A 14,326-nucleotide genomic window follows, 5' to 3' on the forward strand; every position below is an offset into this window, starting at 1 on the left:
CACATGGATCATTCACCGAGGGGAACACATTCACCGAGGGGAACACATGGATCATTCACCGAGGGGAACACATGGATCATTCACCGAGGGGAACACATGGGTCATTCACTGAGGGGAACACATTCACCGAGGGGAACACAAGGATCATTCACCGAGGGGAACACATGGATCATTCACCGAGGGGAACACATGGATCATTCACCGAGGGGAACACATTCACCGAGGGGAACACATGGATCATTCACCGAGGGGAACACATGGATCATTCACAGAGGGGATCACATGGATCATTCACCGAGGGGAACACATGGATCATTCACCGAGGGGAACACATGGATCATTCACTGAGGGGAACACATTCACCGAGGGGAACACATGGATCATTCACCGAGGGGAACACATGGATCATTCACAGAGGGGAACACATTCACCGAGGGGAACACATGGATCATTCACCGAGGGGAACACATTCACCGAGGGGAACACATGGATCATTCACAGAGGGGAACACATGGATCATTCACAGAGGGGAACACATTCACCGAGGGGAACACATGGATCATTCACCGAGGGGAACACATTCACCGAGGGGAACACATGGATCATTCACCGAGGGGAACACATGGATCATTCACCGAGGGGAACACATTCACCGAGGGGAACACATGGATCATTCACCGAGGGGAACACATGGATCATTCACCGAGGGGAACACATGGGTCATTCACTGAGGGGAACACATTCACCGAGGGGAACACAAGGATCATTCACCGAGGGGAACACATGGATCATTCACCGAGGGGAACACATGGATCATTCACCGAGGGGAACACATTCACCGAGGGGAACACATGGATCATTCACCGAGGGGAACACATTCACCGAGGGGAACACATGGATCATTCACCGAGGGGAACACATGGATCATTCACAGAGGGGAACACATTCACCGAGGGGAACACATGGATCATTCACCGAGGGGAACACATTCACCGAGGGGAACACATGGATCATTCACCGAGGGGAACACATGGATCATTCACCGAGGGGAACACATTCACCGAGGGGAACACATGGATCATTCACCGAGGGGAACACATGGATCATTCACCGAGGGGAACACATGGGTCATTCACTGAGGGGAACACATTCACCGAGGGGAACACATGGATCATTCACCGAGGGGAACACATGGATCATTCACCGAGGGGAACACATGGATCATTCACAGAGGGGATCACATGGATCATTCACCGAGGGGAACACATGGATCATTCACCGAGGGGAACACATGGATCATTCACTGAGGGGAACACATTCACCGAGGGGAACACATGGATCATTCACCGAGGGGAACACATGGATCATTCACAGAGGGGAACACATTCACCGAGGGGAACACATGGATCATTCACCGAGGGGAACACATTCACCGAGGGGAACACATGGATCATTCACAGAGGGGAACACATGGATCATTCACAGAGGGGAACACATTCACCGAGGGGAACACATGGATCATTCACCGAGGGGAACACATGGATCATTCACCGAGGGGAACACATTCACCGAGGGGAACACATGGATCATTCACCGAGGGGAACACATGGATGGAAAGAATCAAGGGAACCCATCATTGTAAATTTAGGTGACACGTTGCTTAACATCTACTTCAATATGGAATATTTAAAAGTAGATGACATATTTGATATACAACAATGATTGTTTTAAGGCCACAAGCACCAAACCAGAAGAACTGTTTCATTTGGCAACTGAAACATGAACTGCAGGAGCACAATGACCACACATGACCCAGCTATCCCCCCATCACACATACACGCTTCCTTCATAGTCTAAGCTGCAAATAGTCATAAATTCATAATAATTAACACCATAAGCCCTTACAATTAATGTGCCGTTCTAATAAATTTAGCCAAAACTACACATCATCCCATGGATTCTTAAAAAATATTCCCTAATGCTTTTATGGACGATACAGTGGAGGTGGTCTATCCCTTTCTTGCTTCTAGAGGGACATATTGTATAACAGCCTGAAATAATCATAGACTTCTAGTCTCTGCTTATTTTTACAATGAATTATTAGTGGAAAAAAATAGATCTTGGAGGTAAATTGTATTAAATAATTTTTCGTCACTTGAACATGTGCTGTCCAGAGCAGGCCCCCTTTTAGCATACACAAGGAACAAACATTTTACATTCCCAGATGCTCCTAATTTGGTGTGGTTTGGAGTGTAATTTAGATCAAACGGATTCATGTAAATGAGTCAGGATTTCTTAATTAAGCGCTTTTAGAGAAAAAAGTTGGACCACATCAGTAGGTGTGGGTGTGGTACTGGAGCCTTTCCTTTGGGTACAGCTCAATATAATTTAGGCACGGTTTTATTTTATTTCATTTTTTTTTTTTTTGATGCACAATAATAAATCTGCAGATGGTATAGACATAACGACGCTAGCTTAGAAGAATTGCATAAAACACTGTCTCTTTTGGCAAATTCCTTCAAGTAGGTCACTCTGTTGTGAGTTAGCAGTTCCTTATATACAACTGCCAGATTTCTGTTCCTATTAGAATTGGGGCACTTTCCAGTCTACAATCTCCTCCATAATTTTCCAAGTGGTATTTGTTTATAAGGATTCACAGATCTTTTTATAGCCAGCCAACATACTGTCACAATAGTAATTACGAAACTAACAACCAAGGAAATATATCTTAATAGCGGTATAGAATTATGCATTGTTTTTGTTGCTAATTTGAAAATAATTTCAGGAAGCGAAAAACCGTTTTATTTTGTTATTTTTTTTAAAAAATATATTGTTTTTACAGTCAACAACATGTTTCCTTTTATATTTCTATATTGTATTTATAAAATCTATTGATTTCTCTAACAGTATCAATTTATATATATATATATATATATATATATATTCGTAGAGAGCAGGACCGCTTCACACAGGACTTATGAACATCAAGGTTTTTTATTAAAGGCAAAATAACAAAGACTGACGTTTCGGCTGGAATACCAGCCTTTCTCAAAGTTACAAACACCGTTGTGAGACGAGCCTAAATACAAACTATGGCGGGAACTTACACTAGTGACGTGAGGATGTGACGTCAGTGTTCCTAAAAAACCAACACGAAAGTTGTTCGTGTTTCGTGTTGGTTTTTTAGGAACACTGACGTCACATCCTCACGTCACTAGTGTAAGTTCCCGCCATAGTTTGTATTTAGGCTCGTCTCACAACGGTGTTTGTAACTTTGAGAAAGGCTGGTATTCCAGCCGAAACGTCAGTCTTTGTTATTTTGCCTTTAATAAAAAACCTTGATGTTCATAAGTCCTGTGTGAAGCGGTCCTGCTCTCTACGAATACTTCTACTTTATTTGGGACTGCACCCAGGCGATGGATTTCCCCTTATTCGTGAGTGCCCATCCGTTTTGTGTTTGTATATATATATATATATATATATATATATATATATATATATATATATATATACAGGTATGGGATCCCAGAAACTCATTATCCAAAAAGTTTCAAATTATGGAATGTCATCTCCCATAGACTCCATTATAAGCAAATAATTTTAATTTTATAAAATGATTTGCTTTTTTGTAATAATAAAACAGTACCTGTACTTGATCCCAACTAAGATATAATTACCCCTTATTGGGGGCAGAACAGCCCTATTCGGTTTATTTAATGGTTAAATGATCCCTTTTCTCTGTAATAATAAAACAGTACCTGTACTTGATCCCAACTAAGATATAATTACCCCTTATTGGGGGCAGAACAGCCCTATTGGGTTTATTTCATGGTTAAATGATTCCCTTTTCTCTGTAATAATAAAACAGTACCTGTACTTGATCCCAACTAAGATATAATTACCCCTTATTGGGGGCAGAACAGCCCTATTGGGTTTATTTAATGGTTAAATGATTCCCTTTTCTCTGTAATAATAAAACAGTACCTGTACTTGATCCCAACTAAGATATAATTACCCCTTATTGGGGGCAGAACAGCCCTATTGGGTTTATTTAATGGTTAAATGATTCCCTTTTCTCTGTAATAATAAAACAGTACCTGTACTTGATCCCAACTAAGATATAATTACCCCTTATTGGGGGCAGAACAGCCCTATTGGGTTTATTTCATGGTTAAATGATTCCCTTTTCTCTGTAATAATAAAACAGTACCTGTACTTGATCCCAACTAAGATATAATTACCCCTTATTGGGGGCAGAACAGCCCTATTGGGTTTATTTCATGGTTAAATGATTCCCTTTTCTCTGTAATAATAAAACAGTACCTGTACTTGATCCCAACTAAGATCTAATTACCCCTTATTGGGGGCAGAACAATCCTATTGGGTTTGATTAATGTTTTATTGTTTTTTTACTAGACTTAAGTTTTGGAGATCCAAATTACGGAAAGGGATAAAATCTTATTTGTGGATTAATTTATTTATAATAAAAATAGTCCGTCATGTGATATGAATTCTATAAAGAAAATCCAATTTTTTTCCAAATAGGAAGAAAGAATAAAACATTCTAATCAGCTGACCGGCTCAGCGCAAAACTCCTGAAACAAGTTGCCTGATGATCTTGCCAGGGAGCCAGATGCTGCTGTTGGAAGAGTTTTTTCCCGAGCTAGACATCTGGGTTCAGCAATTTCCATTCAAAGAACAAGCAGAAGGGGAGTGGTATATGCCACCATCCCCAATACTCTCTTTGCGTAATTGTGAAGAAAGAAAAATAGACGCTTAATGGCTGAAGAGAAACCTATAATTTGTTTGGAAAATGTCCAAACTTTCATTTTTTTTTTTTTTTTTTGTAAAAGAGAAAAGAAGACGGCATTGTTTTTTAACAGGGTGATCACATTATACAGCATAAAACATTCATGTTGCGAGTTAAATAAAGAAAAAGTATTCATTCAAGCAACAAATGATGAGCCACATAATTGACACCGACATCCCAGCTGGAAAGGGCCAATGAAAAGTAAGCGCGCATCTTCAGCTTATAGGTCGGACTGATAGAGAAACTTTCCACTTCTTGTTGATATTGAAAAATTTAAGTTTTCGGTCCATTAAATATTCCCGTAGAAATGTGTATTAAGCATTAACATTAATGGGGTTTTAAATGATGGCGAATGTATCTGATAATATTTTGAAAAAAAAATACAGTGGGGAGTCTTAATATTTTCCACAGTAGCTGTGTATAATAGATTTATATAAAGCAAAAACATCAACTAAATGCTAAAAAAAAGAGTATTTACGGCTATCCATGAATCTTTGGATTATTTGTATTGTTTTACTCTTTGTACAGAAGTAAAGGAGGAATCAATATGGATGTGGCAGCCAAAAACAAATGTGGTCCACAATATTTATTATAAAAAATGTATGTAAGAAAGGATCAAAGCCTACTGCAATGTGCAAACCATATCCAAAAAGGGTTTATAGTGTATTAAATGCGTTTAACAGCAATACAGATTGGGAGGAAAAATTGGGAACATTGACTAATAATTCTTCATCGACAATAGCCGGTAATAAAGGAAAGAAAGCAATGAACTACCCACAATTACTTTTAATTATGACCTCTCTCTCTTTCTGCCATTAAACACAATATTATTTTTATATTAAATGTGAGCAAACCTCATGAAATACGCTCTATTGGTTTCGGCAGCTTTTGTAGGAATCTGACGGAGCAATGACGTGAATCAAAAGTGCCACTGTTTGTTTATAAATTAGCTGTTTCTGCTATTCAGAATTAGTGGTTTTCTAGAATGGATGTCTCATGTATCTAGATGACATGAAAATATTGATTATGTCCCCTTTCCTTTCAAATTCAACTATTCTTTTTTTTTTGCACACAGTATCACTGTGTGTAGAACAATAAAATTCTAATTTTATATATATATATATATATATATGTATACACATACAGGTATAGGGACCCATTATCCAGAATGCTCAGGACCAATAATATGGATCTCCATACCTTAAGTCAATAAAAATCAATAAAACATAAATCAAACCCAACAGGATTGTTTTGCATCCAATAAGGCTCAATTAATTCTGAATTACAGGTATCGGACCCCTTATCCGGAAACCTATTATCCAGAAAGTTCCAAATTACGGAAAGGCCATCTCCCATAGACTCCATTTCAATTAACTATAATAATAATTTTATTTGTAATAATAAAACAGTACCTGTACTTGATCCCAACTAAGATATAATTACCCCTTTTTGGGGGCAGAACAGCCCTATTGGGTTTATTTAATGGTTAAATGATTCCCTTTTCTCTGTAATAATAAAACAGTACCTGTACTTGATCCCAACTAAGATATAATTACCCCTTATTGGGGGCAGAACAGCCCTATTGGGTTTATTTCATGGTTAAATGATTCCCTTTTCTCTGTAATAATAAAACAGTACCTGTACTTGATCCCAAATAAGATATAATTACCCCTTATTGGGGGCAGAACAGCCCTATTGGGTTTATTTAATGGTTAAATGATTCCCTTTTCTCTGTAATAATAAAACAGTACCTGTACTTGATCCCAACTAAGATATAATTACCCCTTATTGGGGGCAGAACAGCCCTATTGGGTTTATTTAATGATTAAATGATTCCCTTTTCTCTGTAATAATAAAACAGTACCTGTACTTGATCCCAAATAAGATATAATTACCCCTTATTGGGGGCAGAACAGCCCTATTGGGTTTATTTAATGGTTAAATGATTCCCTTTTCTCTGTAATAATAAAACAGTACCTGTACTTGATCCCAACTAAGATATAATTACCCCTTATTGGGGCAGAACAGCCCTATTGGGTTTATTTAATGGTTAAATGATTCCCTTTTCTCTGTAATAATAAAACAGTACCTGTACTTGATCCCAACTAAGATATAATTACCCCTTATTGGGGGCAGAACAATCCTATTGAGTTTAATTACTGTTTAAATATTTTTTCTAGGAGACATAAGGTAAGGAGATCCGAATTACGGAAAGACCCCTTATCCGGAAAACCTCAGGTCCCGAGCATTCTGGATGATAGGTCCCATAGCTGTATTTGATTAAAATGGAGTCTATGGGAGAGCTGTCTGGATAACAGGTTACTGGATAACAGATCCCATACCTGTATGTATGTATATATATATATATACTGTTATACTGACATTATACTTAATATAAATAATTATAGCAATATAATTAAATAATCTAATGAATAATTAGAAATTCTGAAAGAAAATAATTGGTGTCAGAATGGTTTGGAAATGACTTCTCGTACATGGAGTAAAACTAAGGCTAGAAATATTTATATAGCTTTTTACAATTCATACTCTGTCATTTGTATTTTTCTCAAGCTATAGGCAGTAAAACAAAATATGAAAATTTTGTAGCTCCTTATTTAATTTATTTTAGGCTAGCTGCGTCCTAATACATAATGAAGTTTTTGTTTTTTCTTCTACTATTACTTTTAAATCTAATGCTTTTTCACATTTTTTTTTTAACCATCAAAGCCCAATAAGGCACTGAATTGCACATTGAACCAATTCCACCCTTAATGAGTGACCCATTGGTGTTCCCTTGGAAGGGTGGGTTTTAGCAGAAGACGTTGCGCCCATGAATTTACAGCTAACAATAAAAGTCCATACACTCACGGTTTCCCTTAATTGATCTCAATCCGTTGCCCGTTGGTGCAAATCCTTCCAACATTTTTTTTTCTTTTATCTTTTTATTAGTTTACAGCTGACCCCAAACCCAAAGCAAAATAGCAGATTTCCAACACATTGTTACCTCCCATATTCTTAGGCTTTCCTGCAGCTTTTGACAGATCATAACCATTTGCAGACTGAAAATAATGAAAAGGCTGCGAGTCTGAGCTTTTTTTTAAAATTAAGCTTCTGAAATGTGACAAAATAATGTCGCTTTTTGCATTAAAAATGCTTTAGATTTTTTCATCCGATTTTCCTCCAAACTGATATTATTTACATTTATTACTATATAGTTAGGAATAACACATATATCATATTAATGGTTTGTAAATAATTGGAATGACTTTATTTTGTTCTATAACATTCACCCATACTGAGGCAATTTTATTTCAAAATCTATAACTACAGGTATGGGACTTGTTATCCAGGATGCTCGGGACCTCGGGTTTTCCGGATAAGGGGTCTTTTTATAATTTGGATCTCTATACCTTATGTCTACTAAAAAATATAAAAAATATTAATATAAATATATAAAATTATTTAAACAGTAAATAAACCCAATAGGACTGTTCTGCCCCCAATAAGGGGTAATTATATCTTAGTTGGGATCAAGTACAGGTACTGTTTTATTATTACAGAGAAAAGGGAATCATTTAACCATGAAATAAACCCAATAGGTCTGTTCTGCCCCCAATAAGGGGTAATTATATCTTAGTTGGGATCAAGTACAGGTACTGTTTTATTATTACAGAGAAAAGGGAATCATTTAACCATTAAATAAACCCAATAGGGCTGTTCTGCCCCAATAAGGGGTAATTATATCTTAGTTGGGATCAAGTACAGGTACTGTTTTATTATTACAGAGAAAAGGGAATCATTTAACCATTAAATAAACCCAATAGGAGTGTTCTGCCCCCAATAAGGGGTAATTATATCTTAGTTGGGATCAAGTACAGGTACTGTTTTATTATTACAGAGAAAAGGGAATCATTTAACCATTAAATAAACCCAATAGGGCTGTTCTGCCCCCAATAAGGGGTAATTATATCTTAGTTGGGATCAAGTACAGGTACTTTTTTATTATTACAGAGAAAAGGGAATCATTTAACCATTAAATAAACCCAATAGGGCTGTTCTGCCCCCAATAAGGGGTAATTATATCTTAGTTGGGATCAAGTACAGGTACTTTTTTATTATTACAGAGAAAAGGGAATCATTTAACCATTAAATAAACCCAATAGGGCTGTTCTGCCCCAATAAGGGGTAATTATATCTTAGTTGGGATCAAGTACAGGTACTGTTTTATTATTACAGAGAAAAGGGAATCATTACAAGGCATTTTGCATTATGTACTGTGCATTCACCCTATATTTTACTTTATGAATATGTTGAAAAATATATATTACTCCATATTATCTTTTATAACCCCCCATAGACAAAGTCACAACCTAAATATTTCAGTTCAAGCCTCAGACTGCGCTGCCTCTGATTTCTCAAAGAGACTGTTAGTGCTGCAGTGAATGCCCTCCGGTTATTTCATTATCAGCATATAATGTCAGTTTCAATTTGCGTGATACAATTCCATACGCAAAGCTAAATTCCGTGATTTAAGGTAAGTGAGAAATTATTTAGAGTCACAGAATGTATATTTTACCTGGGGTAGATGTTAATAATGATCACATTAGATGCCAATCATCACCGAAACCTGTGAACTAAGGTGTTTGCTAAAACCAATGACTATTTATTTTGCATCATTTAAGGAACGACTGCTGTTTAATTATCACTAATTATCATTTTTTTTAATTAATACCGTATGCAGGCAGGGTAATAAATGACATTTATGTTCACAAGAAAAAAAAGATCTTATTCTACTTTAATAAGAAGTGAAAGTTATTCATGGTAACTCTTTCTGCTTATTTTTAAAAAAATGTGATATGAAATGATTTGACGCCATGTTGTTATATTAGGTAGAGATGATCCTCTTCATTATGTTGGAAGACTTTGTCTTACACTGTTTTGCCTCATCTTGCCCCTTTATACCTTTCCTTTAATCATTATGTTGTTTTGGTTCTTAAATGAGGGTTCTAGTTCTGTGTGCTACTGAACTCTCCCTCAAAGAACCAAACATTCAGTTTAAGCCATAACATCAGCACTAAAGGTTATATGGTAACAGTTACCATGGACAGTTGTCATTCCTGTAGGGGTGTCACCTTACTTATCCTACCTTATAGCATACGTATGAGGCGGTCTCCTCAACTCTTTTGACTGTTCATGAATTCCCACTCCTGGCTCTACCTAAGCTGATCAGAAAACCCTGCCCTACACTGATGAGCCCCAAGAAGGGTAAAACCGGTCTGTAGTTGGGAATCTGATGAGCTAATATCCTGGCTTTTGCTTCAAAAACCCCATGGGTGAGCTTTAGCCTATAGGATAAACCCATATAAATGGAATTTTCTTGGAGCTCTTGGGAATTCATTTCCCAGAATTCCTTTTGTTTATCTGTATGAGGCGGTCTCCTGAATCATAATGATTTGTTTGTGGATCCCCACTTCTGGCTCTACCTAAGCTGATCAGAAAACCCCGCACTACACTGATGAGCCCCAAGAAGGGTAAAACCGGTCTGTAGTTGGGAATCTGATGAGCTAATATCCTGGCTTTTGCTTCAAAAACCCCATGGGTGAGCTTTAGCCTATAGGATAAACCCATATAAATGGAATTTTCTTGGAGCTCTTGGGAATTCATTTCCCAGAATTCCTTTTGTTTATTTGTATCTGTATGAGGTGGTCTCCTGAATCCTAATGATTTGTTTGTGGATCCCCACTCCTGGCTCTACCTAAGCTGATCAGAAAACCCTGCACTACACTGATGAGCCCCAAGAAGGGTGAAACCGGTCTGTAGTTGGGAATCTGATCAGCTATTATCCTGGCTTTTGCTTCAAAAACCCAGTGGGTGAACTTTATCCTATAGGATAAACCCATGTAAATGGGATTTTTTTAGGAGCCTTAAGGAATTTGTTCCCAGAATCCCTTTGGTCTATTTGCATATGTATGAGGCGGTCTCCTCAATCCTTTTGTCTTGTTCATGAATTCCCACTCCTGGCTCTACCTAAGCTGATCAGAAAACCCTGCGCTACACTGATGAGCCCCAAGAAGGGCAAAACCGGTCTGTAGTTGGGAATCTGATCAGCTATTATCCTGGATTTTGCTTTAAAACCCAGTGGGGGAGCGTTAGCCTATAGGATAAACCCATGTAAATTGGATTTTCTTGGAGCTCTTTGGAATTCATTTCCCAGAATTCCTTTTGTTTATTTGTATCTGTATGAGGCGGTCTCCTCGATCCTAATGATTTGTTGGTGGATCCCCACTCCTGGCTCTACCAGGTCAGATTAGAAAACCCTGCCCTACACTGATGAGCCCCAAGAAGGGTGAAACCGGTCTGTAGTTGGGAATCTGATCAGCTATTATCCTGGATTTTGCTTTAAAACCCAGTGGGGGAGCTTTAGCCTATTGGATGAATGAGCCTTAAGGAATTTGTTCCCAAAATCCCTATGGTCTATTTTCATACGTATGAGGCGGTCTCCTCAACCCTTTTGACTTGTCCATGAATACCGTATAGCTGAAAGACTCCTGCTTATAGTTATATGTTCAAGATTACATCTCCTGGTGAGTATGCCTGTCCTTGACAACCCAATTTTAGGGTTTTAGTTAGAAAAGGAGAGAAAATAATACAAAAAAACTCTTAAAAGTGAGGGAGAACATTCCCTTTTAAAGTTGGACATATACAATATCTATTCCACCTACTTCTGAGCTTTATTATTTTTGATGTTTAGGAAATGGAACAAATAACCAGAACAAGAAAGTTCAACTCCTTCGGACTGTTAACACCTTTTCTAAACAAATGACTTAAGCAACACAGAGTTAAAATGACTTTCCAAATATATTTAAGAGGTAGTAAAATCATTACTTGGATCATGTGTTAGTTTCTTAATTTCCCTTCAAAGTCATGCACAGCAGGCTCCAATTAGAGCGTGACTCTGTGAGTTAATGGAGCCGGGCCACACTTTGATTGGATCCTGCTGCTGTTTACAGACTCAGCAAAAAAAAAAAGGAAAAGAGTAGAAAGATACCCAGTTTGTACCGAGCATAATGTCTGGGTTTTGTGATGATATCCCTTGCGTTTGTTTTAGGTAGTGACCCAAGTAGGCAATGAGAGAAAGTAAAAATGTAGTAAGGGAGAGTGGCAACTTACTTTCTGAGATGCTCAAAAAGAGCTTTCATGGTGTTGCGGTTGGCCGGTGGTAAGTTCCACACAAGGTCTCTCAGCGCTTTGACACGAAGATGACTTTCCTGCAGTTCTGAGGTAAAGATAATAAGGTAAAAGTATTGGTTAGGAAATCAGGTAAAACTAAGACATGAATATGCTCATCTTAATGAAAAACATGTGACGTGACTCAAGAGAGACTGAAAATAGTACCATACAAGAAGGCATAGGCATAATAGTTTCAAATAAATAGTTATTAGGGTTAATATACTGAGTAAGGTATATATTAGTATATATTAATATATCTGGGGATAAGTTCCATTTTTGAGCCAGGGTTTTCCACCTTTCTGTGGAATATTAAAGAAGATTTTGGAGATTTTAGTATCACAATAGCCTTGAACAAGCAGAATATCCAAGGCTATTGTGATACTAAAATCTGTGAGTGGATAGATAGGTCAGTGTAGGTCAGTATGGGTCTGTATGTGAGTGGATAGGTCAGTGTGGGTCTGTATGTGAGTGGATAGATGGGTCAGTGTGGGTCTGTATGTGAGTGTATAGATAGGTCAGTATGGGTCTGTATGTGAGTGGATAGGTCAGTATGGGTCTGTATGTGAGTGGATAGATAGGTCAGTATGGGTCTGTATGTGAGTGGATAGATAGGTCAGTATGGGTCTGTATGTGAGTGGATAGATAGGTCAGTGTGGGTCTGTATGTGAGTGGATAGATAGGTCAGTATGGGTCTGTATGTGAGTGGATAGATGGGTCAGTATTGGTCTGTATGTGAGTGTATAGATAGGTCAGTATGGGTCTGTATGTGAGTGGATAGATAGGTCAGTGTGGGTCTGTATGTGAGTGGATAGGTCAGTATGGGTCTGTATGTGAGTGGATAGATAGGTCAGTATGGGTCTGTATGTGAGTGGATAGATAGGTCAGTATGGGTCTGTATGTGAGTGGATAGATAGGTCAGTGTGGGTCTGTATGTGAGTGGATAGGTCAGTGTGGGTCTGTATGTGAGTGGATAGATAGGTCAGTATGGGTCTGTATGTGAGTGGATAGATAGGTCAGTGTGGGTCTGTATGTGAGTGGATAGGTCAGTATGGGTCTGTATGTGAGTGGATAGGTCAGTATGGGTCTGTATGTGAGTGGATAGGTCAGTGTGGGTCTGTATGTGAGTGGATAGATAGGTCAGTATGGGTCTGTATGTGAGTGGATAGATAGGTCAGTGTGGGTCTGTATGTGAGTGTAGATTCCATTAGAATTTGACTGATTATTTCACAGCAATGACATTTCTGCAAAATATGGCCCGAGTATCAAAATATATTTAAACTTATGTAGGAGTTTCATGCAAAACTAATGAAAAATTGCTTAAGAAAATTCACCCTATTGGTGTTTAAATGGAAGTCCATTTAGAATTCTTTCACTGTACTTAGAAAGCACTGCTTGCCGAACACAAAATGATTTATCAGATGCTCACAGCTGGAATTTACTCAGTCACTTAATAGGACATTAAGAGCAGCAATTAAGCGCTACTCCCAAAACAGGAATGACATCTATTGCTAGAGGTTGCTCTTCATATGTCCTTGTAGCAACATTCACTTTCCCAAAATGGGACTGACCGAGTTCTACCGAAATATTCCAATTTCATTGCTTTCTAAAAATCAGATAGAATCAATAACAGCAATGTGAGATTCTCCTTTGCCATCTAACAAGGGGCTTTCTATGTGGTCCTTCAGGAAAATAAATCTTCTCTCCAATAGCCCAGTGTGACAGGATTGTGCCAGGCTCTGCGTGCAACAATGACGTTATAAATCTAAAAGCATTTTTTAATGTGCTGGAAATTTACGGCAACAGAATTTGTACGCGGGGGAATAATTTTATTTTTGAAAACATTATAAATAGAAAATGTAAAAATGTACATTATTACATAGTAGGTAAGATTGACAGGCATCAGTAGGACGATCAATAATTTTAGGGTAATGGTATCTAGTTTGTCGTACAGGTATAGGACCTGTTATCCAGAATGCTCGGGACCAAGGGTATTTCAGAGAAGGGGTCTTTCCGTAATTTGGATCTCCATACCTTAAGTCTACTAAAAAAATCAATAAAACATTAATCAAATCCAATAGGATTATTTTGCCCCCAATAAGGGGTAATTATATCTTAGTTGGGATCAAGTACAGGTACTGTTTTATTATTACAGAGAAAAGGGAATCATTTAACCATTAAATAAACCCAATAGGGCTGTTCTGCCCCCAATAAGGGGTAATTATATCTTAGTTGGGATCAAGTACAGGTACTGTTTTATTATTACAGAGAAAAGGGAATCATTTAACC

The 14,326-nt window shown here is 37.9% G+C and overlaps 1 protein-coding gene across 1 annotated transcript in view; it reads right to left on the bottom strand.

The window, feature by feature from the left end:
- arhgap15 (Rho GTPase activating protein 15) overlaps positions 1-14,326 on the bottom strand; it is a 396,561-nt gene that overhangs the window by 20,473 nt on the left and 361,762 nt on the right. The window contains exon 14 of the mRNA XM_018097301.2: positions 11,981-12,086. Within this exon, the coding sequence (XP_017952790.2) occupies positions 11,981-12,086 (106 nt within the window). The remainder of the gene's footprint in view (positions 1-11,980; positions 12,087-14,326) is intronic.

Source organism: Xenopus tropicalis, chromosome 9, assembly GCF_000004195.4.
Source record: "Xenopus tropicalis strain Nigerian chromosome 9, UCB_Xtro_10.0, whole genome shotgun sequence".
Lineage (NCBI taxonomy): Eukaryota > Metazoa > Chordata > Amphibia > Anura > Pipidae > Xenopus > Xenopus tropicalis.